Raw genomic sequence first — 25,435 nt, 5'->3', positions numbered from 1 at the left:
TACTCGTTATCCTCCTAGCATTTCCTTGCATGGATCAACCCATGGACCCGTCCCAAATCCCACATGTGTTCGTAACACGGAGGGCGGATTACGGTAACATGTTCCGTGTGTGGGTTGTGCTTTTGAAAAATGTCCAGAAACTTCCATAGGTCCAAAAACAGGATGCAAAAGCCAAACCCCATGTCAGCATAGCTGGTGAACTAAACGGGTTCGCTTGCCATATTTTCTTTTGCTGGAAATCAAGCAAAGTTAATACGGAAATGGAAAGCGACGGGAGAAGGGCTAGTTTTTTGTGTGTTTTTTCTGTGTGATGCTCCTCTGCAGCCCAGCAGAGCCCAAAATGCTAAACATGCAATGCCTGGCCTTGCCAGGAAGTTCAGCTCGGATTCCAAGGCTCAAAACAAACTCTCAAAACAAACTCTCGGGCAAAATAAGTGAACATTTGAACTTAATGTTTAGTTGTCTTTCCACAGAGAAAGCCGAGAAAAGCTTCCAGCCGGAAGGCAGTAAGCACATAAACACATCCACCTCTTGTAATCAGCAGCGCCCCCTACAGTTCAGTTTTTTAAATACAAATCTTATCCAATTTCATTTTTAGCTTGACCATTTTGGAGACACACAGAGAGAGATTGATCGATCACAGAACTGACAAAACCCAATCGGTGACCCCCCATCAACAGGACGGACAAAATGGTTTTCTGAGCTCCGCATCTCTCTGCTTCAACTCGGCCTGGTGCCCTCTTGATGTTTCAAGCTCAGATCCCAGACCTCTTGATTCTTAGCCATGCTGGCTCGGGATAATGGGAGATGGAGTCCAAAGCACTGGAAGGGCACCAGTTTGGGAGAGGCTGACTGAGAGAAACATAGGGCTGTGACGAATATAATGTAACACTCTTTGCCCGTCTACCCAACGCTGACGGAGAGAGATGTTCAAGGTTCTTAGGCAGAAATCTTAGGATTGGACAGGTCCCCTAATTCAGTTCAGAGGATCTTAAGGCACTTTGGAATGCATTGCAATTTGATCTGCAATAATCTGGATCCTGCCTGGATCCTATTTCTGTCCTGAATTCAAACTGCTCTGAAAATCCAGAGAAAATCCAGTCTGGATCTCGGAACACCATGGCTGCCAGCCAGTGTCAACAACGTAAGTGTAGATGGGCCAGTGGACCAAATCAATTTCTTGTTTGGGTTTCCAAGCGAGTCCAGCCTTCTGGATTTTATGTGTTTTCTGCATCCTCGGTCTTTATTTATTTGCTTTAATACTTCAAGGGGTTGTTCTCGCAGTCCGAGAAACCCTTCGCATCCCACGATAAACCACGTTCCAAAAGCTTCTATTTTGTGTTTGTCTGAAACCGCGGCTTAAGTGAAATCCCCCAGTTTACTGCAGAACAGACAAGACATTGCACTGTCCGGTGACCCTCCTGAAATGCCACATTTAAGTGTGATGCTTTGCAGACACAGCTCTGAGTTTGAAATTGATTTTATGGCACCAGTCATCACCCATGGCAAGACCGGACACTGCTCTAAATAATGGGAAACTCTGCCAAAATGAAATGATCTGGCCATCCTACATCCTTCTACTATTTTAAATTCTCCAGCAGCTCTGCCAGTATTCTTCTGAAAAAAAAAAGGGAGCAAGGTCATAACCCCCTTCATCAATTCCTTAAAAGAGAAGAACAGCAATGTATTTGGCTGCAGATCTGCCTGCTGCCAAGCCCCATATTCGGGTAACAAGTTAGGCCTGTTTTGCCAGGCAAGGCCAAATGAGGATAAATATGACAAGATCTGCCGATTCATTTCTCTCAGACGCTCCTGCGATGCCTATACATGCAGCCTTGGAAGGAAACAAGCTGGTCTGGCACAGAGCGCAGCACCTAATTTAAACACCAGATGATACAGAAAGAGAAGTTTGTTTGTGGATGTCGGAGCCTTCTGCTCCACATGGAACCGGACAGTAATTTATTGTCAAATTTATATCTCCTTTCTGGATCCCGGTCAAGCCCTTCTGATGGCATGTAGTTCACAACAACAGAACAGTAAAAGAGCAAAAACAAGCACAACACACAGGCTATAAAACCACAGGCATAAAAACCACTTAGAGGAACAAAATATCGGGCTGAAGTGAATCAGCCGTGGTCGACCGAAAACAGCAAGCAAATAAAAACCTACATGGTTGCAACCCATCCTGCTCCACAACCCCCTGAAACACTTCAGCCTTCACCCAGTTTTTAAACATTCAGAGAAAATTGGTCTGGAAGGCATCGTTGAGACAAAGTTCAATTATGCAGGGACCATCAACGGACAAGTCAAGCTTCTTTGCGGAACAGGATTTGCTCCCGGTCCAAGGGACAGGGGGCAAAGTGAAAAGCAAGGGGTTTCTGAACACCCTGAAAACTTGCTTTTAATAAAAACTAAACACTGTCTTCCCATCAGTAAAGGTTTGTAACAGATCAATTCTAAATCCAGGACAAGCTTGTTAGAATCTTCTACACATAAAGGACAAGCCACGTACTTTACATTCGTGTTGGTGCAGATGATATACTCGATCTCGTCGGAATACGGGTTCTGAAAGGTGAAGCTGCTGGTCCTGATCAACATCCACTCCCGGTTTTTGATCCGAAAGCGATACATCACAGACAACACCTGGCCTTTCAGCTTCACAACCTGCAGAAGCCATGACAGAAGTCAAGGTGAGGTGGCAACTAAGAACCACAACTGACGATCCACTTAGAGGCAGCGACCAGATCCAAAGCCAACCTCTACATGGTTACAAGGGAGTCCTAAAAAACAACCAGGAGTACTGTGGTACCTTAAAGACTTCCATGTTTATTTGAACACATAGTGTGATGTCTGTTGCCTCCTTCAACTGATGCATGAAGCAGTATCTGAAATTTTGTCATCTAGAATTTGAGGAATATATCTACCAGCTGCTCACGGATGAGAGTGGCAACACGTTTAGCAAGGTTTCAGGTCACTTAAATGCCTAGAAAGCACATTTAGTAATCAACAGCATGACTGATGTTCAACATTCACTCACCGTTCAAACATCCTGGGCACGAGGCAACCTAATTAACATTGTGGGCATAGTGACTATTTTCAACCCGATGATTTTATTGATGTAAAGGTCATAGCGCAGAATCACATAATCATCCTCTCCGTGGTTTTTCATGTCTAAAGAAGACATGCCCTAGAGTTTTCAAGGCAAGCTTTTCTGAAGAAGCTCTTAACATATTACATTTGCAACAAATTCTTTGTCTGTCCACGGAGGTAATCTGTTTTTCGTCTTCACAACAAGCTTGCGAGGTAGATCAGGCTCAATAACAATAGTGAGCTTCCTGGTTAAGCACGAGGGCCAGAATGGGTCAGCTTTTGAGCTACGGGAGGTTCTTCCTCCACTATTTAGTGAGGCTGCATACTTGCCATTATGAAAGGCAGTTTTTTTTAGTGTGAAGGTGGACGCAAAATGTGGAGTCAGGAAAAAAATGCAATTGGAAACTGAGAGATAAACCCTGATGCCTCACTATTATAGTCACCCCATTTCTTCTGAGTTTATCTCTGTCTGTTTCCAACTGCACATCTTCCCACTGCACATATTTTTCCCAACTGGTCATTTTTTCCCCAACTGCATATTATTTTTTTCCAACTGCACATTATTTTTTTCCAACTGCACATTATTTTTTCCAACTGCATGCTTTTTAAAAAAAAGCCTAATAAAAGGAAATAAAAAGTTGAAATCAGAAAGGGCTCAGGTAGCCGGATCAAGGTTGACTCGGGCTTCCATCATTCCAAGGTCGGTAAAACGAGTGTACCAGCTTGCTGGGTGGGTATGTGCAATGCATAGCCTGCATAATTAAAGGGTAAAACTCCCCAGAGAATTCTTTAAGTGCTATGGGGAGGTATGTAAGCAGCACACTTTGTTTTGCTTTGATGCTATCCCTCATAAAGTCACAGAGTGCAACTTCATTACAGTTACTGCAGAGGGGAAAAAAAAGAATTGATTACAAACAACTCATTATCTGTATTGCCTTACGTCCAATTTTTGCTGCTAGCAAACCAGAACACCTAGTCCCAGCAGGAAAGGCAAAGAAGCAAGATGCTTTTACAATTCCCAGAAATCATTGGTTTGGGGGAATTTAAAAAAAAACACAACCCACCAACAGCAAATGTTTCATTTACAATCAAGCTTCAGCTTCAATCCATCTCCTCTTTCTCCAGCCACTCTTGACTGCCACACCCGGCAGTCAGATCATAAACGTTAACAGCTTGTGTGCGTCCATTTCTGCGCGATGAGCTTCCGAAGGGAAATGAAATAACCACCTTCTCCAAGCTTTGAAGCAAAATCCTCGTTGTTGTTCTTGGCTTCTAAGTGTTCTGCTCAGAGCTGATTTCTCTCCCACCCCACCCCACCCTGACCAATAGCTTTATCTTTATCGGGAAGTGCAAACCCAGGAAGAGATCATGGCCCCCGGCCAAGCCCTGCAAACTCCCTTTCCTGGATGGTATCGACTGATAACAGTCAAGTAATTCAGAACGGCCCAATTACAAGTTTAATCTTGGAACAGCAAATAAATGACCAGAGAGCTTTTGATGAGAGGATCACCATTGTCTTCTGGAAGGCCCTGGGATAACAAACCTCAGCCATCAGAATGATTAAATATAGAGAGAGCCACTGCATCTCTTAAATGCAATGGCACAATGTGCATTTTTCATAGTAATTACTTTCATGCTGCAGAGCATAAACGATTATATTTCCCATAGATAAATTACTCAAATATAAGGAAAGGTTTTGGGAATTTTCTATCAGCTTACAGCAAAAAAACAAACCAAACAACTCCACCCCCTGAATTTTAAAGAAGAGTCGCTACTTGAGTGCAAAGTTGTGATTGAAGCCAACTGTCTGAGGTCAGACCAAGAAAGGCACAGAGAAGCATGGTTAACAGTCTCCCTTTCGGCAAAACAGCAAGCTGGTGAGCCACACGAAGGAGGAAATGGTGATGCACATTAGTTTGGCAGCCATACGTGACAGCGGAAGGCTTCTTAGTCTAAATGGGGAATGACAACTTATATCGACTTGGCCCTCTGTGAAATAATGACAGCTCGTCGGAAATGAGGAGTTGGATGCTGAAGGCTATTGCCCGTTCGCTGGGATTCCAAATGGCATGTGCGACAGCAATCTGGAAATTCACGCCCGGATGAAATCTCCACATCTCCTTTTTGTGATGTGCATTTCTGACACGCGGTGTGCCAGTTTTGGGAAAGGCCAAAAAAAGAAAAATAAACACCATAAAAATACTAACAGGGAATGTATGGAAAAAAGATTTTGCACACTCAACGTATTTCAAGATAGCGATCCAACATTTCAGCTGGAAAAACAGGAAGACTGATAGGCAACGTGAGTCAATGCTAAATATGGCATTGGAAGGGGGCAGGTTGTTCACACGCCAAGCTCCCTGGCAAAATATATGCTGGGTCAATCTGAACGAATTTATTTATTTGACAAAGATGTGAATTCTGATCATGTTCTGGAAGCCCCGAGTTAGCCTGGAAATTGCTTTCATATGGTTGTAACGTGTAGGATTTTCTGCTGTGCTTGAATTATTTGTTTCCAGAACCAAAGCATTAAGGAGACGTACATTTAGTCTTCACTGTTGTAAGCAAATGATTATTAAAAGAAGAAGATGATCAACTATATAGGATGGGTGGCATTTCCAAGCAAAGTAACTGAGAATTTAAGCTGTGTAGGGTCCAATCAAAATTGGCAGGGGAAAAAAGCTTGGTTCCTTTCATGAGCGTTGAGCCAACACTCATTTGAAAATATGTCCTTGTTTTGTTCCGTTGTTGTTCTTGGCTTCTAAGTGTTCTGCTCAGAGTTGTACTGTCGGAAGTACAGTGGATGGCAACAGGGGAGGGATCTTCTCTCTGATTGCATCACAGAAATATAGAGTTGAGAGGCAATAAATCTACAGCTAAGCCCCCCCTGTCTGGTGGCCGCCCAAACTCTGTGTAAAGTTCTCCAACGAAGGAGAGGTCACCTTCCAGGGTGGCTGTCCCACCGAGGAGCAGATCCACCATTAGGATTCTTTTCCTAAGGTTTAGATGCCACCTCTTTTCTTGTTATTGGAATCCACTGGTTGAGCTCCTAACCCAGCAGAGCTATCCAAAGCAAGTTCACTCCATCTACCATGTAGCAGTCCTTCAGATACTTGAAGATGGCTATCATGCCATCTCCTGATCTTTCCTTCTCTAGGTTGAATGTACCAAGTTCTCTCAACCATATCTGGCTCAGTTGCCAGACTCATGACCATCTTAGCTGACTTCCTCTGACATGTTCCGGGTCGTCGACATCCTTCTTAAGCTCTTCTGCCCAGCACTGGACAAAATCCTCCAGCTGAAGTTTGATCAAAGCAGTACAGAGTGATATTATTACTTCCTTTGAGCTGGACATTGTACTTTTGTTGTCACAGCTTAAAACAGCACACTCTCTCTCTCATCCTGAAGAGGTGTCCACCTCACTTCTTCCCTGATGGCCTTTGGGTGGGCCACTTTTTGATGACAAGGGTTTCATGATATTTGTTTGCTTGTTTTGTCTTCTTGAGTGCTTCTGTTGTTTGGCTTCTTTGAGGTACACACCGATTGAGCCAGAAAACAGAAGGGTTCCTTTTGCAAAATGATGGCCAAAATCCAATCCTTCATTTCCACTGGATCTCATGGCTTCGTCAAACTCTTCTGCTTCCTCAACCAACCTAAAAAATCTGCTCTGGATGGCTGGAAAACTATCAGGAGGAGGTCTTTGGTATCACAGAGGCTGACACAAGGAGGGGAAGAAAGTCCCCGCTTTGTGGATGGCGGATATCAAAGTATAAATGTGAGAACGCATTAACGGAACAAGCACGAATGAACATCAAGATGGTCTTCTCCTGAAGAGTCACTGAATATGTATCTTTTATGAATGTTAATGTTGGCTCTATCATGGCTCCTTGTTCTGCTTCAATGAACATGACTTGACATGACTATAAACAGCCTTGGAAGTTCTACCTTTGAATTTTATCTACATCACACATTTTGACAACACAACTCAACAGCTTTAAGCTTAAAGGGTTAGGAGCTGGATGGTAGTGGTGATGAATCCAAGCTGAACTAATAAGCAGCGTCTTACCTGTTGGAAGCTTTCTCTCAAATGGCTTTGATCTTCTGGATGGCAAAATTCCAAAATGTCTTTTCCCAAAAGATCCTAGTCAACCATTCATGAAAACAGAGGGGACGGGGAGAGATAGGAAGAGGAAAAAGTCACTATATATACAAATCCTACAGGACATGTTTAATGGGAGACTGGGGCAGAAACCTAGCATCTAGTTGTAAAAAATATGTTAGGTTAGGGCACCAGAAGGCTAGTTTGAATTAGCTTCAACTAGGTAGCCCAATCTGACCCAAACGGGTGTCTCCCTGAGATGATGTGGATTACAACTCCCATCATCAGTGGCATTGGACATGTTGGGTATGGCCGATGTAAACTGCAGGCCAGAACAAGAGAAGGCAAGAGACTAGAGAAGGACTGTGTAGAATCCACACATTACGATCGATGCACCCCACTGTCATTAACCCATGTCAGATGTAGGTAGCAACCAGCTCCCATAGTCTATAAACAAAATGGAATCACTGACGGGGAAAGTTATGTGTTGAGGTTTCATCTCCCCAAAACTAAGGGGGTCATAAAATTGTGGGTGTTAGTGGCCCAAAAAGTAACTTCTCTCATCTCTGATGTAAACTAAGCCAATTATGTGCGCCATTTGCTATAGTGCATGGTTTTTCCAAGGAGAAACAGAGAGGAAGAGATGGGGGGGGGATATAAGAATGAAAGGAAGGAAATTTTAAAAAGGAAAATTTAAAAAAGGAAAAGGAATGAAAGAAAAGGAAGGGAGCAAGCAAGCCAGCATCACTAAAAGATCATTTTGAAAGGACTAAATCTCTCTGTGAAGGTGCTGGTCCTAGGAGATGTTATGGGATCATGTAGCAACAGATCTCAAGCGCCTTGCTCCCTGCTTACAGCTCCTTGACAGAGAAAATGGCTGGCTTCGTCTCTGTTTTACTGACAGTGAACAGACCTGGGGTTGGTAGCCGATCACGCTGATGCATCTCGGGTCCACAAAGGTGATGATCCCATCAGAGTTGTGTCTGGATAAGAACTCCGTGGGGACAGACATGCCGTTCATGTCCATGCAGACGGGAGAGCTGGTTACCTGGGAGAGAGAGGATGGGAAATGGTCTACTCTGGAAAGAACCAACGCATCAAGTTTCTGTTGGCAAATCAGCCACTACTTAATGAGACTGAACACTATATCAGTATGACCCTGGTGCAAAGGTGCCCAGTTTCCTGGCATCTTGCAGGGAGGGGGGTGGGAAATGGAGAGGCAGATTTAAGATCAATTCAGAACAATGGACAAATCAGGGTTTTCTGCTCTAGGACTGAGCCCACCTGCTTGCTGGGGATTCCTCCTCTCCTTTATACACACAAGGAAAATATCAGTTCAATTAACCCACCCTGTTATTTTGACTACAGTGGATGTGAGCTAGCTAGAATCAAACAGTGGTTCCAGACAGCCACAGTTCACTTGCATGCTGACATAGCTGAGAGAGATGGTCAGTTTCAAATTAGACATGGACTCCTCTCACCTCTTCATAAAGTATATCAAAAAGTGTGTGCGAAAGAGAAATATAGTTCCAGATTCTAGATCATTCTGGACATGAACCAGCCAGAGAACTGAACCGATTCGCAACCCGGTTTGTTTCTGGTGGTGGGGGAGGCTTACCTGCTCCTATGACACCGCTGCTTCTGGAAGGGAAGCTAGGCTGATGTCTCTAAAGATGGGTGGCAACGGAGGAGGTGGCAGGACCAGGTAGAGAGTCAATGGGGCAGCGGGAAGGGGGTGGGTGGACATTTGTTTTGCAGAAGGAAAGCAAAGTGCCGAACAAAAATAATTTTGGTGCTTCGTTTCATTTCGGCAAAATGGGTGGCACGAATCGAACTACAAACCAAACCAGCTTGGTCCAGTTTGATTCATGCCTACCTTTAGCAGAAAAGCATGGGTTCGTGTTATCTACCTAACCAGACCCGTGCATATACTTCATAATAATGCTCCTTGGTCAAATTACAGATCTCTTGTCTAATACTCTATTTGAATCAGAGTTCCAGGAACTGACATGATAAAACCTACATTGCCCAAACTCCAAAGGAACGTTCTGTTGCTCCTTGTATCAGGGACCGATCTTGAGTAATGACAGAACAGAAAACTTCATGAGAAAATCAGTTATTTCTTCTCCACGCTCCTGAGCAAGATTGATCTTCCCCGATGCCCCGTTGGGCCTAGTCATTTTCTCAGGCAAAACCGGCACGTACAGTCTTTCTTTTCTCTTCTTTAAGAATGTCCCCTGATCGGCAAAAATGTCAAAACGCCAGTGCAGGGAGTAAGGAGGTCAACCCCATTCCAGCTGAATGATTGACTTCCTGGGGCATAAAACAGCTCATCATTTAAGCTCTTTGCACCCCCTGGAACTTTTCCGTGATTAAGCCTGCCCCTACTCGTAAGTTAGAGGCGACTTGACGGCACATCATAACAGCAACCCCCACTGAAAACTGTAGCTTCTTCTGTCACTCATGGTTGTTCTTAGCTAAGCGCTATTTTCCTTGCGCTATAGGATGCAAATAGTAATTTCTGGATCACGGCTTGTTTTGGCAGCTGTCTCATGGGCCAAAGAACCCCCCCCCACTCCTGTCCTTCTCCACCCCCTTTGGAACGTCTCCAGGTTTGACTTTTCATAGAATTAAGGCTACAACGCCAAGATCCACTGAGTTTCCAAGGAGGACATCTACTAAATCGTAGGAACCAACAGATGAAGCCCAGGCTACAGGTTTTCAAATGCAGGGCCAAACTAGACAAGACAGTTCACATGCAATGAGAAATGGTTTCCACAAGAGCTAAAAAAAATGCCTGTCTAGTCCAACACGAGTTTACCCCAATTCACATGAGATGAATTTGCCTGCTTCGATTTTACGGTTGGTCATCCGGTGAGAAGCGTAACTTGCTTTCCATATTGGCATATAGCGCTATAACATTCCATACAGGCATGTAGGGCTGAAAGATCTGCATAGCTCGAGGGACAACATTTTGAGAAGCAATACACAGTCATCCTCACGTATCATCTGTGCAGCCTGTTTCATGCATGCAGCTGCCCTCCAGCTAAGACGGACCGGAACACAGAGTTTTACTGATTTCCAGTGACCTGAGATTGTTGATAACCCAACAGTTGCTGAAATAATGTGTGCAGAAGCTGCTGCCCTCCCCGGAAATAGGGGCAAAATGGTTTTAGGATGAGGATATGAGCGTAGGATTGCTCATATCCTCATGATAAAACTGGCACTGTAGGATTTGAATAACCATCTTGTTGAAACCAGGTGTCTTCATCCGAGTTGGAATTTTAAATAAGTTCGACACTCCAAAGCATTGAATTAGAAAAATGCATTCACATATCAAGATAACAACAACAATTTTTACCTGCAGCCTCCCAATTGCCACCAGACAATATTTGCTACCTTGCCCCACCTCGGCATCTTCTTCCGGTATAGTTATTCCTAAAAACAAAACAAAACAAAACAATGCCATCGTTATCATACTACAAGTTCAACCAATGGCATGGGAAGCCTGCCTGAATTATAAAGGACTCAAGAGCCAAAGGACGGACGCGCCGCCACCCACCTGCCCCGTTTCCCCACAGCTGCCACTCAAGGCCTGTTAGACTGTAGGAGAGCGGTGGATCTCAAACCACCCAGTGAGGTGGGTGGCTGGAAGGAAATGGGTTCATTATTTCCTTCTGAGGAAAATGAAGTATACACATTTCCCTCTAGGGAAGACTCTTTCTGGCTGACCAGTAAGCCTATTAGTTAAGTCTGCCACAGCCTTGCACAGCCTTGTTTTCTTCACTGCAAGATCTACATGTGAGCTCTCATGCATCCATGTTTACATCCCAACAGCTTTGGGGATCATCTGTGGACATCCATCCATCCATCCATCCATCCATCCATCCATCCATCCATCCATCCATCCATCCATCCATCCATCCATCCATCCATCCATCCATCCATCCATCCATCCATCCATCCATCCATCCATCCATCCATCCATCCATCCATCCATCCATCCATCCATCCATCCATCCATCCAATCTCTCAGTTCCTCCCTCCCTCCCCCAAGGTTTAAGGGCCAAAATATCAGATGAGAGAGGAGAATGAACCTTGGTGGAGCCACAGAAGTGGGTCCTTGTAGAATAACTTTAAATTAATACCAGTATGTGCATACACATGGACATATACACACACATACACACATATGCACACATGCACACACATGCAATTCAAAGGGCAAGAGACAGAGTGAATGGCTTTTCTGCTCCTGGTGGGAAAAAAATATATGGGCTGAAGCCCCATAAGGAGTTGCAACCAGAGTAGACCCATTGAATCAACAGAACTTATGCTAAACTTGACTCCCAAATCCCCACTGATTCAAGAAGCCTACTCTAACTGTGACCCATTATTGGGTTTCACCTCTCGCGTGCGTAGCACGTGTACGGAAACACCTGCCGACAGAGCCAGAGGGACTTTGTACCAGCTGGAAATGCATGGATTTGATTTTAAATCTCCCAACGGACATCTTATAAAAATAAGATGTCCTTTCCCTCAGCCTGCCAAAATCGGGAAACAGAGGCATTTTCTTGCTCTCCCAAGACCGTCCAGCCTCTTCTCTGTTAAAGTTTCAAGGACCTACTCAAAAAATCGAGTTCCATTCAGCTTGTGGTGCTTTTTTGGGGAAAAAATACATCAAAGGTTAGATCCTGTTCCTTTTTAAAAAAATAATCACTTTCTTCATTGTCTGGTCTGTTTAATTTGGGTTTAATGTTTTGTTCTTTCTATGGGTGTCTGGGGGGGGGCACTTCCTGAGGGTCAAAAGGCACTTTCATTAGACTCTAATCAAGATAAAGGTCATCTCTGACACGGCCATCCTTACAGCATCCTCAGGCTTCCTTCACCAAAACAGTTGTTCCCTTTATTTATTATTTTTTTCTTTTTTTACTGTAAAACAAGAACTCCATACTTTCTTCAACAACAAAAACAAATCCCCAGCACATTTTGTCATGTTGGAAAGGAAGCAGCCGACCGAAAAAACATGTGGGCGTTTCATTAAATTTTATTTGCTTTCAACCTTTTAGTGGGATTTAATGTTATAAACAACAGCAGGACACAAAGGCACGTCAAAAGCCTATTTTTAGTACCTCGAGAGTTACACAAGGAGGGCTGTTTGGGACACCAAGCATTATCTCTCCACTGGCCTTCAAAGTCTTTAAGCAATCAGATTTCTCAAACGAAAAGCAGAGGCTATAAACTTCCTAAAAATGCTTGAGCGATTTTAAGCTATTTAAAACTCTGTTTCCCCCTGAGATGATTTTTTTTTTGGGGGGGGGGAGAGACTCGAGTCACAGAAGCATGATTGAGCTTTCGAAAATGCGCTTTGGTATATTAGTCAAGTTAATTAGAAAGTTGGCCAGTGATCACTAAGCAATTTAATTCAAAAGTTATTAACCCCTTATATATAGTGAGGGATGTGTGTTTGAGTGTGTGTGTATCGGAGACTCTACACACTATGGCTACTGGCGTCATTGATGTCCATGAGATTCTGGTGAAATGCACAGGAGCTCAAGTTGTTGTTGAACTGAATGCAGCTGTAAACAATTAAAGTGCTTTTTAATGGACCGTCAGGCCTTTTCCAGATACTGTGAAAAAATGAAAAAGAAGAAAAACACAGGCTTGATGTCCAGGCTTGTAACGAAGTACAGGTTAATGATCTGCAATTTGGGGCTCCACAACTAATAAAGGGTTCAGCAGACTTCAACTCTATAGAATCTGCTTTATTATTTAACGAGAAGTGGCCAAGCTACTGACTGAATTCCGGGGCAAAAGCTAAACACCTTTTACTGCACCGTTTTGAGTCCAGAAATTTTATTTTGAGCACTGGAATGGAGCAGGGACCAGACCAATTCTTTGTCACAAAAAATCCTGGCTATTACAACCCCCCCCCCTTTCACTGGGGTAATTTGGGGAGGAAAGCCATTGTCATCCATCCATCTTTTTATTCATTTTATTTCTATCTCACCTTTCTTCCCAATTCTTTCAAACTTGCATTTTAGACTATACTATCTGTTAAGTTTGCTGACTTATTTCTTTTCTGCATTATATCATCATCCTCATCTCAAGACTGCAAAGTTGAAAGCCTTTGTCAAGGAGGCCCGTGGGGGAATCAAACTCCCAACCTTTGACTCCGCAGTCAGATGCCTAAGCTGCTGAGCTACCCAGCATTAACTTGTCTTGTGAATGCTTTGCCCTAAAAGGCAGGTTGGCAGCATTCTTCATAAGCAATGACAGAAGCATTTGCCCTGCTCCATCATATCAGCGTTATGTTCTCCTTTTAGGGTTAGTCACCGTGGACAAGCCCCGATAATCAGAGATCACAGAGGACACCGGATGAGACCACTGCACCACACAGCCCACCCAAAACGGCTACGAGGTGCTACCTCTGAGAGCAAGAGGCGTTGACGGGAGAGGGTGTGGGTGGCGGGAGAGCACGGCAGGCCAAGGACCACAATGCCCTAAATTAAAGCGAGCTGGAAAAACGAATCGTGTGACGAAGGAAATATTGGAAAGAAAAAGGTGTGGATTTGAGGTTCTTAAAATAATAAGAAACAGATAATGTAAAGGTGATGCACACATAAGCCCTGCCACCACACTGGAAAATCTATTAGCTCTATTCCCCTTCCAAACCCATGACTCACAAGAAATAAAGAAAATGGCCAGGAATTAATCAATTCATAACCTAGCAGGTTTTCTAATACTTTGAGGGGGAAAAACAAGCCAACGTATTGGTACGGCTCCATCGTCTGGATTCTTGGCCTCGATACGGAAGCTTGTCTTCTCTTCCTCACCGACACTTGAAAAGTATAATTGTGTATATTAACATGGATTTTAGAAGGATTACCACTTTCGTGGAATTGCGCGTTTCCACGGAGAGGCCCGGGCGCAGCAAGGGGTGTGGACTTGACCCACTATTTACGGTCGGAAGAAACAGGGCTGAACCCAGAGGGGTCCCCCCCCCAAATTGCACAGCCCTGTGGAGGGTTAGCAGAAGGAGACAAGAACGGAGGCCGGGGACTCCAGTTTTGCTGAGGCAGTGAATCCACTCTGGATTTTAGTCCGAAATTTAAAAGAGTAACCCAAGGTTATAGACTTCTATGGAATAGGAGGCAATAGGTTTCAGCATCACTGTTGCGAGGAAACTACAGTGGCTCCCCATTTGACAATTACCCTGCTTGTCGATGAATGCGCTTTAAGATGATTCAAAGGGGTTTTTCACTTAACGATGATCGCTTCCCTGCTTAGGGAACTGATTTTTCGCTTAGCGATGGTTTTAAAACAGCTGATCGGTGGGTCGCAAAATGGCTCCCCGCTGTGCAAAATGGCTCCCCGCTGTGTTTAGGACAGATTCCTCGCTTTACAGGCACCGGAAAATGGCCACCCTATGGAGGATCTTCACTGGACGATGAGGTATTTCCCCTATTAGAACGCATTAACTGGTTTTTAATGCATTCTAATGGGTTTTTTACTTTCGCTTGACGATGATTTCACTCTACAGCGATTTCGCTGGAACAGATTATTGTCGTCAAGCGGGGCACCACTGTAGTTAGTGCTGCTGGTTGTTGTGTTGGGTTTGCGCTGTTACACCTTGTGAAAAAGCAGAGAAAGCTGGAGGTTGACTGATACCAGTGTTTACCATGAATGTTTCTGTGTAGGATGTGAGCCGAGGCGCAATCATGATGAGAAGCATCTTTCTGGCTTCTATCTAACACTTATAAAAATTCTTGAAGGCAGACCCACCCGCTTCAGTGTCCCGCCGAACCAAATATTTTCCATCTATTGTTATGTGATGAACAAAACCGATTAGAGAGGGAAAACATTGTAAGACTGAATATAAACTCATTATGCCAGCAGAAACACAAGATCTCTTAATTGCAAGCAAGGCAAAGGAAAAGAATGAAAGTTTATGTCAATTAAAGTTTACAGTATTTTGATTGTGGGTTAGATTAATGGAAGACTTTCTATACCACAAGATGCCCAGGCTGGGCAGAAGATGGAGCTATGAGGATATAAAGAATTTATCCCAACCAGGGGGCTTCTGTCTCCTGATGTTCAAACACTGAGTCTTATTGCGCATAAATGTATGAATTGTGCACAAATAATCTAATGAAGTACAACCACCGGATTATAGAAGAGGGAAATCTGAATATTTCCGATATGAAGTTCATCTTGGTTAGTGGCTGAACTTGGAATTGTTGGACTTTTAGACGTCATCTACCACAATGCCACAGCCAGCAAGGGGAATCAGCGTTCAGCAAAGTTTGAAACTGGCTAAAATTTGCCTTGAGCTGGGGGCTTCTCTCAATGACTGGCCCCAGAATTCCCAGCAAAGTTAGTGGTTGAACTTCACTTGCCAGATTGGTGGGGGGGGGGGGTTGAGAGAAGATCTTCTAGGAACTAGAGTACCAAAAAAAGAGAGAGAGGACTTTTTCACCTTTTGGCTAGTTAGCACGAGAAGGGAGCATTCTGGACTTATTTTACAGAGGGAATTCTTCCACTGGAAAGGCCCTGTGGTGCAAGAGTAACGGAGGGAGATTGGGGACGTTGGCCATCATCCACAGCTCTCACTACCTGGACCGTAGATGAGATAAAGGCTACCCAATCAGAGTCTCCCCCACTGTGCGGAGATGCACTGCATTTCCATCTTAAAATCTCATTAATTCCATGGCACCCTCAGGACTTGCCATGGACTGCATTAGATGACGGCATTGATCTAAGCATCCCCGGAATGGAGACCCCCCCTCAAAAACAATTTGGCAGCATCCAGGCCACCATCTTTGGGTTGAGGGGCAGGTTGGGTGGCTCCAAAGACCCTCCCCTAAAGAAAAACATATCTTCTCTGGAGTTTAAACTATTTGAAAGCCGTTCCTTTGAACCCCCTGATGGATCTTATGCAAGATGTCTCCCTAACCCCCCCCCCGCCTTCCAAAAGTAGAATACTACCCTACAGATCAGTTATGTGAATTTGAAACATTTACACCTCCCTTTTTTCCCCCCAGGAAAAAAGAGAGGGTGAAGTGATCATGGGATAGTTCTGGAAAAGTTTGTCGCTTTGCAACTCTTTCCACGGAGGGAAGAGGCCGCTGGCATGGGCCAACGTCTTTTCCAAATGGATTGTGTGGTACGGGGAAGAAAGACTCCTAATGACCTCCAGACAAAAAAGAGGTGAAAAGCTGTGAAATTAGGTCATCTGTTTGCTCATTAGAACCAGCAATCTTGTGACTCTGAGCTCAGGAAGAAGGTCAGTTCAATGGGAAAGCAAACTCCAAATAAATAATGAAAGAAATGATGTTGCAGGGGAAAAAATATGTCAAGTCTAGTTTCTTGTTAAGCATTCATTTTCCCCCCTCTTTGCTTTTCTGGAATTCTTGCTATCTCTTGCTCTATCGGCTGAGTATGAAGGTGGGCGGATTTGAGGCAAAGAGGTTTGATTTTATTCAATTCGATGCATCTGTGTTGTCCTATACGGCACATAGTTTGAGATTTTAAGGAAAGTGTGGGTGGCACCCCCCTTCCCCTGTGGTGTTGTGGCAGTTTTGGAAATAAGGTGCCCATCATGGCCAGTGACCCCGTCCCATAAGGGAAGTCCAAAACCTCAAACTGCTGGATCAGTCCGTCCTGGCAAATGAAGAGCGCACCTTTTTTATGGTCTATGGCTCTTAATTGCCCAACCTTAAAGTCTTTGCATTCCTGCAGGGATAGCATGCAACCACGTAGCTGTTTCTGGGAAAATCCATTTCCTTCCCAGTCACTTTGAGGACTGCAGACAAGGTCAGAGGGAAACCTGAAAAGGATGATGGTGATGGATGACGTTGCTATCCCTGCTCCTCAGAGAATACTGGGCTTTTGACCCCACAAGCCCGTAGTCCACTACACCCTCCTGCTCTCACAAGAGAGTCAGGATGGGTTTCTGAAAGGTCAAAACTATAATCAAAGACTTTGCAATTAAGAAAACACCACAGTTGATGAAAAGGTAGAAGGTGGAACATGGGCGAAGTGGCTAGAACCTTGTCTGAGGCCTTCTGAACAAGAGGGATCCAGTGGGTCTCATTTACGTCATTGGGTCTTTTCTCTACAAGTCTTAGAGCCCTTCTCTGGCAGAAGGGAAGGCCCACGGCCCACAGAAGGGATGTCTACCCCCCTCCTGCCAAAACGACACCATGAGACCGCCTTCTGGCCTTGGCACTAGGAGCAGTTGGGGTTTGGGAGATGATGGCAAGAAGGTGGCAGTCCTTCTAAGTGACGTCTTAGAAAACCTTGGGCCATATGGCAAGATCCATGAGAAAAGACTGTCCCCCCCCCCCCCCGCTTAATCCTCAGGTTGAGCACTTTGAGATAAGGCCGTCTAGACTTCCAACCACAGTAGCTGTCCCAAGAACACTATCTGGATATCAAAGGCTTTGTTTTAAATTCCCTTGGTGTCCATCCAAGGATAACCTCTGCTCCAGAGCTACGGCATGCCCTGCCTTCAAGACTTTAGCCTCAGCAGCGAACGCAGAGTTTTCTCAAACAGTTCAGAGCAAGGAACAGCCAGAAGTCTGCATTTCCCCTATATTGGATCTTATCAGATGCAATTTCATTACAGGACAGGGGAAGGTGAACAAATCCAGCCACATTATTTTTATTTTGTACATTAGGCACCCACAGATATTCCCGTTTCCGGTCTCCGAACCTGGCTAAGGCAAGCACAGCTGCAGCTAAAACCAAGCTTCCTCCTCCCTTTGTACCATTTACGATAAACTCATGAGATGGTGGGACCGTCTCCCATACCGATAGCCTGCTTAAATCTACAAAATGCAGCCTATATGAGATAGGAAATATGAGGAAGCTCCACCTCCCTCTATACTGAAGCCGTTTATGGGAGGATCTCCATTATCTGCGGGGGAACAGCTTGAACCCCCTTACGCAGATACCGAACCACGTGGATTTTAGTGAACACGATACATAGCAGGGTCTCCGGCTCCCTCTATGGGCCAGCTCTAGTAACTTCATCTATATTTCTAGGATTTTTCTTTTAATATTTTCAGACCGTGGATAAGTGAATCCGGGGATATGGGTCCCACAGATAAGGGGATCCTTCTGCATATCTATACATTTACAAAACATGGAGAAGGCACAAGGATTAGCAGTGTGGCTTGCCCATGACACATTTTCGCCTAAAGGCATTAACCCTCTCTTTAACCTGAGAACTGAAGGATGCTCGAGAGGCAAAGAGATTTGAAGGGATGGTGTTTGGAGCCATGGCCCTTGATGACGTGAAGACCCTGATTTCCCAAACAGGGCTCCCCTCACCCTGTTTATCTTCCAGCTTTGCAGGCCTGTTCCTCTAGGGCTTGATACCAGCAAAACAAGCAGAGGAGACTCCCAAAGGTGTGGCAGATCCTAGCAGGGTTTCTTCCTCTTGTTTCCTGCTCAAGCGGCACATCCACGCCTGGCCAGTTTAAGGAAACGTCAGCCCTCGGCTTCCAGCGCTCTTCAACGCCTGGCCTGGGAGGGTTCCCCAGATAACCGTCAGAGTTTCACCCTTCTCTGGCTCAACTCCCAACTCACCAGAAAGCACGATATAACAAAGCGGATTGAGGCTGTTGACAGGCAGCTCAACATCTGCCGTCGATTTTTTTAATGAGCAAAATTTTGGCCCGTCTTCTGTGGATTTCGCTGTTTTTTTAAGCACGGGTTTTTGACGGGCTCTTCCTGCTTTATCGGTGGCTGTGATGGCCAGGGAACACGGAAGGCTTGAAATGGATGGGGAGGCATTCATGTTGCCATTGCAACCCTCTTTGGGGGTTAAGATCCTCAGGGAAAGCCTTTCTCACAGTCCCGTCACCTTCACAGATGTGCTTGGCAGGGCACGGGGGGAGGGCCTTCTCTATGGCTGCTCCCAGAGACTCTGGAACTCCCTGCCACTGCAGGCCAGCCTGGCTCCCATCTTTGCTGTCCTTCCATGAGCAGGCAAAGACCTTTCTCTTCAGGCAGGCTCTCCCGCTGCTGATGGCTGCCTGCATGGGGATTGTTGCATCTTACTGCTCAATGTGTTTTTGCTACTGAATCTGTTTACTGTTTTTAGTGTGGTATTTCATCCTTTTTAGTCTTTGCATACTTGCTGCTTTCAGTTTTAAATATTGTCTTTTAATGACGTCAACCTTGTTAGGTTCTTCTTACGGAGAAAGGTAGTTTGAAATATTTTAAATACAATTAGATTAGATTAGGCATCCTTCAGTCTCGAGAGACTATGGTGACGTGCTCTGTATGGAGGACTTGGAACAGCATCTAGTGTGGCTGAGAAGGCCAATTCGAGAGTGACAATCCCTCCCACAATGAAGACAAATACAGTCTGTCCCCTGTCCAGCTCCTTGATTTGGCTGCTTTTGGGACTGCCTCTTTGCCTCAGCCTGCTGGACAAGGGTCTCTCCAAATTGGGAGAGGCCATGATGCACTGCCTGCCTCCAGGCTGAATGCTCAGATGTCAGGGTTTCCCATCTGTTGAGGTCCATTCCTAAGGCCTTCAGATCCCACTCGCAGATCTCCTTGTATCGCAGCTGTGGTCTCCCTCTGGGGCGATTTCCCTGCACGAATTCTCCAGACAGGAGATCCTTTGGAACCTGACCATCAGCCATTCTCACGACATGCCCAAGCCAACATAGACGTCATTGTTTCAGTAATGTGTACATGCTAAAAATTCCAGTTTGTTCTAGGACTACTCTATTTGGAACTTTGTCATGCCAGGTGGTACCCAAAATGTGTTGGAGACAACGCCTATGGAACGTGTTCAGCTTTCTCTCCTGCCGTGCACAAAGGGTCCAGGACTCATAAATGAACAAAATAAACACAGGAATAAAACAAACAAACAAACTTTGGAGGCTTGCTACCACAGTCAAAGGAACTAAAACTGGGCGGAATGAAAAAGAAAAAAAGAAAAACCAGCCTGACTTGATACTAAGGTCGTGCTACCGTGTTTGTTCCAGTGATTTTGCCCATTCTTTCTTGAAAAACAACACTGAAATTTTTCTTTGTTATTTACAGTAACCCCGCCGCCTTGGCCTGGGCCAGCTGGCATTCCAAAGAAGCATTCCACACCAATGCTCCAAGACACACACACACACACACACACACACACACACACACACACACACACACACACACACACACACACACACACACACACACACACACACACACACACACACACACACACACACTCTGTTGTGTTTTCCATTGCCACCATGTGCTCTGAATTAAGTTAACATTGTCCAGGTGGTGCCTCAAAATGTCAGAAGGAGGCCCGTTGTGTCAGGCCGACCTGCGCACGCACGACATGAAGGACCCAACACCGTCTCTCAGAAAGACACTCAAGGCATCTACGGGAACCTGTGGAAAAGTCCTACAGTTTCAGTGTGATGAGGGAGCTTTCGGCTGGGGGAAGGCAGGGGAAAGGGGGGGAAGCACTACCATTAGCTCATGCGTCGTGGTATGTGCAGCTGAGGCCCCAAACCGGGGCAAGGTAAACTCCTGCCCCCGATTCCTATCAGCAGGGGCTGTCAGGGGCGAGAAAGCTCATCCCCCGGTTAGGTCAGCCAAACCATCCTCTCACAACCTCGGATCGGATCTTCTCTCCACCTCCTGCTGTTTTCCACGTTTCCCCAGATGGACACCCCCCTGCGTGTGCTCTTCAGTTACTGGGGTGTTTTTAGAAGAGCGCAGCGGAGCAAGGAATGAAAAAAAGGCTGGTCCCAGAAGCGCTCCCAAAAAAACAAGGACCGGCTCGCTCAGGAGGTGAACTGTGCAGGCCAAACGCAGGAGGGTTTTCTTTGACCATCAGTTTTCCTAATGCCTCGCGCTGTTATCGCCGTTGCCTCTCGGCCTCCACGTGGGTTTCCCCTCGAGAAACCTCGCAAGGGAGAGATGCCCTCGCTTGGCTAACAAAACAGGAGCTCAAACGCCATACCTGCGTACCTAGAGGTCTGTCGTTCTCCCTTACTGAAACCATCGCTGGGACTTCATGGCAGTGGTCTCCCATCCAACTGCTAACTGGGTCTGACCCTGCTTAGCTTCCGAAGGTGGAAGAGATTTAGATGGATTCAGAATGGACAGGTGGACGATACAACTCACTCAAAGCCCACCGCTGTCTTCTTCCCACTTTTTTCACCGGCAGCTGCTGCTGAGTAAAGGGGATCAAAATGTCCTCCTGTGGCTCTACTGCACCCATTTTCCTTCTTTCTCAAATGCGCTGGACTGCAGGGTCTCCAGATTTGTCTGAACAACTTGACTGTGAACTCCTTGGAAACGTGGACTACACTTTCAGGTGGGAGGCTGAGACTCAAGCTACATGGGTAAAGGTAAAGGTTCCCCTTGACAATTTTGTCCAGTCATGTCTGACTCTAGGCGGCGGTGCTCATCTCTGTTTCCAACCCATAGAGCTCGCGTTTTGTCCGAAGACAATCCTCCGTGGTCACGTGGCCAGTGTGAGAAACATGCCCCCCCCATTAATCAGTGTCTGCTTTGAATGGTCCAGTCCACAAGTGGGGAAAGTTGTCTTTGTGGACTACAGGGACCCAAATCCATGCAGGCAGAGGGATCCTGGCTGGGTAGATTCTGGGTCTTCTAGCCCCTAGATGGAAAATTTCTAAGCTTTGGTCAACTCACGTGGTGAAATCTCTCAAACGAGATGTTTCATGGGACTGTTCATGGTTTCAAGATCTGACTTGGCTATTTGAGAGGCATCAGTCACCCTATAATACAACCCAGTGACTCCTTTTACACACAAGTAGAGGTTTCCATAAGCGGCACTCAAGAGAGCTTGACTGCCCTGCAAGTTCAGTTCATTCCCTATCTATCTTACATTAGGAAGCTCTGGAGAACATCTATCGTAAAGAGAAGAGAGCCACCGGACATGGGATTCTCCTCCCTCCCTCCTAGACATTCTACAAAGGAGAACAGTCCTTTCTTATTGTACTTTCATTGCCTAGTTTTCCATACCTGGGCAGTCTATCTCAAAAAGTCTATTTCTAGAAGAAATGAAGGAGCACAATAGACATCTCCTGGCCAATTAAGCCAGGCTTAATCAAAAACCGTTGAAACCAAAGACATTCATATGGAAGAGAATTAAAATTATGCCTTGCCTATTTTACCTGCCGGAGGCCACGCTTTGATATAACCAGTGCAATGGACCACAGCATATTGGGCTTCTCCTTCTTTGACGGGTCCAAGGCCGTTCCTAAAGGGAAGAAAAAGTATGTTTTGGCATCAAACCAACAAGACGGTTAAAGTGGTCACCCCTGTGGTTTCTCCTTTGCTTCTCTTCTCTTTTTTTGGAAGGGTAGGACTGTGATGGAGTTAAACGGCTTTAGCGACAACGGTCTCTCGCCAAATGCTTGGCAACTTAGCTTCCAAATTTCAAATCAACCTCCAGTGCAGAGCAAGTAGACTGGGCCTTAGATCTCTTGCGAGCATGGTCTAATTCCAGCATGGATTGGTTAGACTTTGGGTTCAGCCTCCTGTTTGGCACACCTTCTAAATTCTTTAGCTTCCCGAGAGCCAAAGTCCTAAAACCCTCCTTTTTCACAAAGTGGTCAAGTGAAGACCACAACGGCCAGAATCTCCTAACCAGCTGGAGGATCTGGGGGACAGGCTGGGTTCCCCCAAAACAACGCAACCCATCTCTGTGTCTTTGCCATGCAAAGCTGACCCTTGTTCACCACAACTGGGAGCTTTTTAAAGCCTCATCTCCAAACCCATCATTGCTGTGCGAGGCCTTGGACGGTCCACGGAGGAAAGACAACCCACCGCCAGTGTCTCCTGCAGGGACAAAGTGAGGGGGGCTAATCAAACAGGGGTACGCCAAAGAAGCCCCAGGAAGCCACTTACCTGTACCTTTTCCGCATGGTCGTGATCCTGTTCAGGGGTAAGTGATCTAAAGGAGCGTTTCCACACCTGGAATCAAAATGGCACATGGGCAAGGTTAGCAACAATACTGGATTGCACAGGGAAGCAGGGAGGGCTTAGGAAAAAAAACAGGTAGAGCCAAGTATCTTTTTAAAAAATCATCATTATCGTTGTCTTAGAACTGCCGAGCTGGAAGGGACCCTATGTATCTTTGAGTCAAGGAGGCACAGCGGGGAATTGAACTCCCAGCCTGTCAGGAGAGGGTTCTTAAGCTGGACCAAGAACTGTAAGCAACTTTCATCTGAAGCTTTCTCTCCTACTGTCTCCCTTCCTTTGGCTATTTTTTCTTCTCCCAGGATAATCTGGATATTCTAATTAGGCATATTAGAGACAGTAGGGAAACCCCCTGAACACAGACAGAGCAGAGAAACCCCAATTCAGAAATGTGGGGAAACTGAACTGCATGAACTTGTCGTCAAGTTCCTCACTGACTCTCCTTCCTTCCTATTAAAGCAAAAAAAGAGAGATGTTGCTGTTAATATCCCCACTCCGTTATGCTTAAAGCACTCTCTAGGCAGTTCGTAATTTAATTATGCCGGCTACTCGACTTACTGGTCTCAGAAGGATGGAAGCCTGAGTCAAGATGGACCTTGTGTCACGAGCGGAGTCTTCACCGCAATACTGCAGTTGAGCCAGCGTGCCACGAGACTCCACTTCTTAGCACATATGTAGAAATGGACGTGACCAGCCAGTTTGGTTTATCAGCCGAACTGGTGATAAGCCTTCCCTCCTCCTGTGGGTGCTCGCTCAAGCATCAGGAGATGAGGCAGCGAAGTCAGGGTGCTCCCTCTAAATGGGCACCCGCAAGAGGAAGTGCAGCTTTGAAGAGCTGAACACTTGTTCGGGCAATAATCGAACCCGCAGTTCATGCCCATCTCTTATATGAAATTATTTGCTTTTACTAGCCCAGAGTTCAGATTTGATACAGGTCACCTTTTACACCCAGATGGCTAGGTATCTGAAAAACTGACCAGTGAAATGTACGAGGAACTCAACCGTATAACATTTCCATGTTGGATGTTAAATAGGGGGCAAATTTGCAAAGGATGTTTTAGCAACTTGCTTGTATAGTACTCTTCCAGCCCCCTCCCTTGGGTTTACGTGTGTGTCGGAACACAAAGTACCATACATGACAGAAGCACGTGTGTGCAGAACAAGCGTACAAGCCGAACTCTTCGAAAGGACACCGATGGGGAAATAAAACGATCTGTTTACCCCTCGGTCAGAGGCAAAAACTCCCCTGCAGCTATCAGAGAGTGCGGGAGGAAGGGTTCAGTATGTGAACTCCGAAAACAGATTTTGAAAGCGGAATGAACATATGGGTAAAGGAATCCCAAAAATTTCTTTTCGGTCTGGAGCCAAATCAACCGCAAGCCACAGACTCAAGGGAAGCCTAATTACTGCCATCTGGCATGACTGAGAAAATGAAATATTCAAAGACAAGTCACCTCGAAAGTTTGCAAATAGCAAAAATGAAGATGCTCTCAAGATTTGCTCATGTGTCTAAAATTAGCTGGGTGATTACTATTTTTTCCTTCTGTCCTTTAAAAAACAATTATTGCACTAGTTTGTTGAAGAGCATAAACACAACCGCATTCCCACTTCCATTGGCTTACATGTCGGTGGTCAATCGGACACATGGTTTTCCAAAGGAAATTTAGTTCTCACCTAACGCTGCTGTGGAAAGGCTACGAGGTGTTGGTCCCTTCGTTAAGTGCAAAGACACTTCAAAATTCAGATTGGCGGGCCAGAATCCTGTTGCACAGCTCCACCTGTACTTTGGGAATGATACTGTCATCAGCAGTGGATGGCCACTACTTAAAGAGTTTCTGTTTTGATTTTGGGGTGTGTGCAACTCGCGTGCAATGAGATAAAGTCTCACACACCTGGAAACCGAACAGTGGACTCTTCAACTAGTGGCAATCTACTGCTGCTAATGACATCGCTCCCATGGCACAGGAGGAGATGTTAAAAGAAGCAAGAACAACAGGGATGTCCAGACAAAATATTCTGTATTGAGGCCGGTAATCATCCATCACCATGAGGTGGTGCATCTGTAGCCCTCCTTTGGGTAAATTCATGGCTGGGTTGTGCTTTCCACAGTCTCGCTGAGAACCCAAGCAACCCAGCAAATTTGCCATCAGCATCCATGTGGCAAATTTCAAGAGCTGCTCCTCCATGAGTTGCTGTACAACCTTGTACGTGTGAGTGTGTGCGCACAAACACAGGCATCTGTGCTACCAGTTGCAGTTCTGCAGG

At 45.4% G+C, this 25,435-nt stretch overlaps 1 protein-coding gene across 12 annotated transcripts in view; it reads right to left on the bottom strand.

Annotated features, from left to right (window-relative positions):
• ARNT2 (aryl hydrocarbon receptor nuclear translocator 2) overlaps positions 1–25,435 on the bottom strand; it is a 79,056-nt gene that overhangs the window by 16,366 nt on the left and 37,255 nt on the right. For 7 of the 12 annotated variants that reach the window (XM_072982232.2, XM_072982228.2, XM_072982231.2 and 4 more), the window contains 6 exons: positions 23,099–23,164; positions 22,354–22,448; positions 10,551–10,627; positions 8,103–8,237; positions 7,157–7,231; positions 2,513–2,664 (listed from right to left, as the gene is read on the bottom strand). In XM_072982232.2, coding sequence (XP_072838333.1) covers positions 2,513–2,664; positions 7,157–7,231; positions 8,103–8,237; positions 10,551–10,627; positions 22,354–22,448; positions 23,099–23,164 — 600 coding nt within the window. The remainder of the gene's footprint in view (positions 1–2,512; positions 2,665–7,156; positions 7,232–8,102; positions 8,238–10,550; positions 10,628–22,353; positions 22,449–23,098; positions 23,165–25,435) is intronic. The other 5 variants (XM_072982229.2, XM_078381135.1, XM_072982233.2 and 2 more) reach the window with 1 other exon arrangement.

Source organism: Pogona vitticeps, chromosome 12, assembly GCF_051106095.1.
Source record: "Pogona vitticeps strain Pit_001003342236 chromosome 12, PviZW2.1, whole genome shotgun sequence".
NCBI lineage: Eukaryota > Metazoa > Chordata > Lepidosauria > Squamata > Agamidae > Pogona > Pogona vitticeps.
This window is presented reverse-complemented; position numbering and strand designations above follow the sequence as displayed.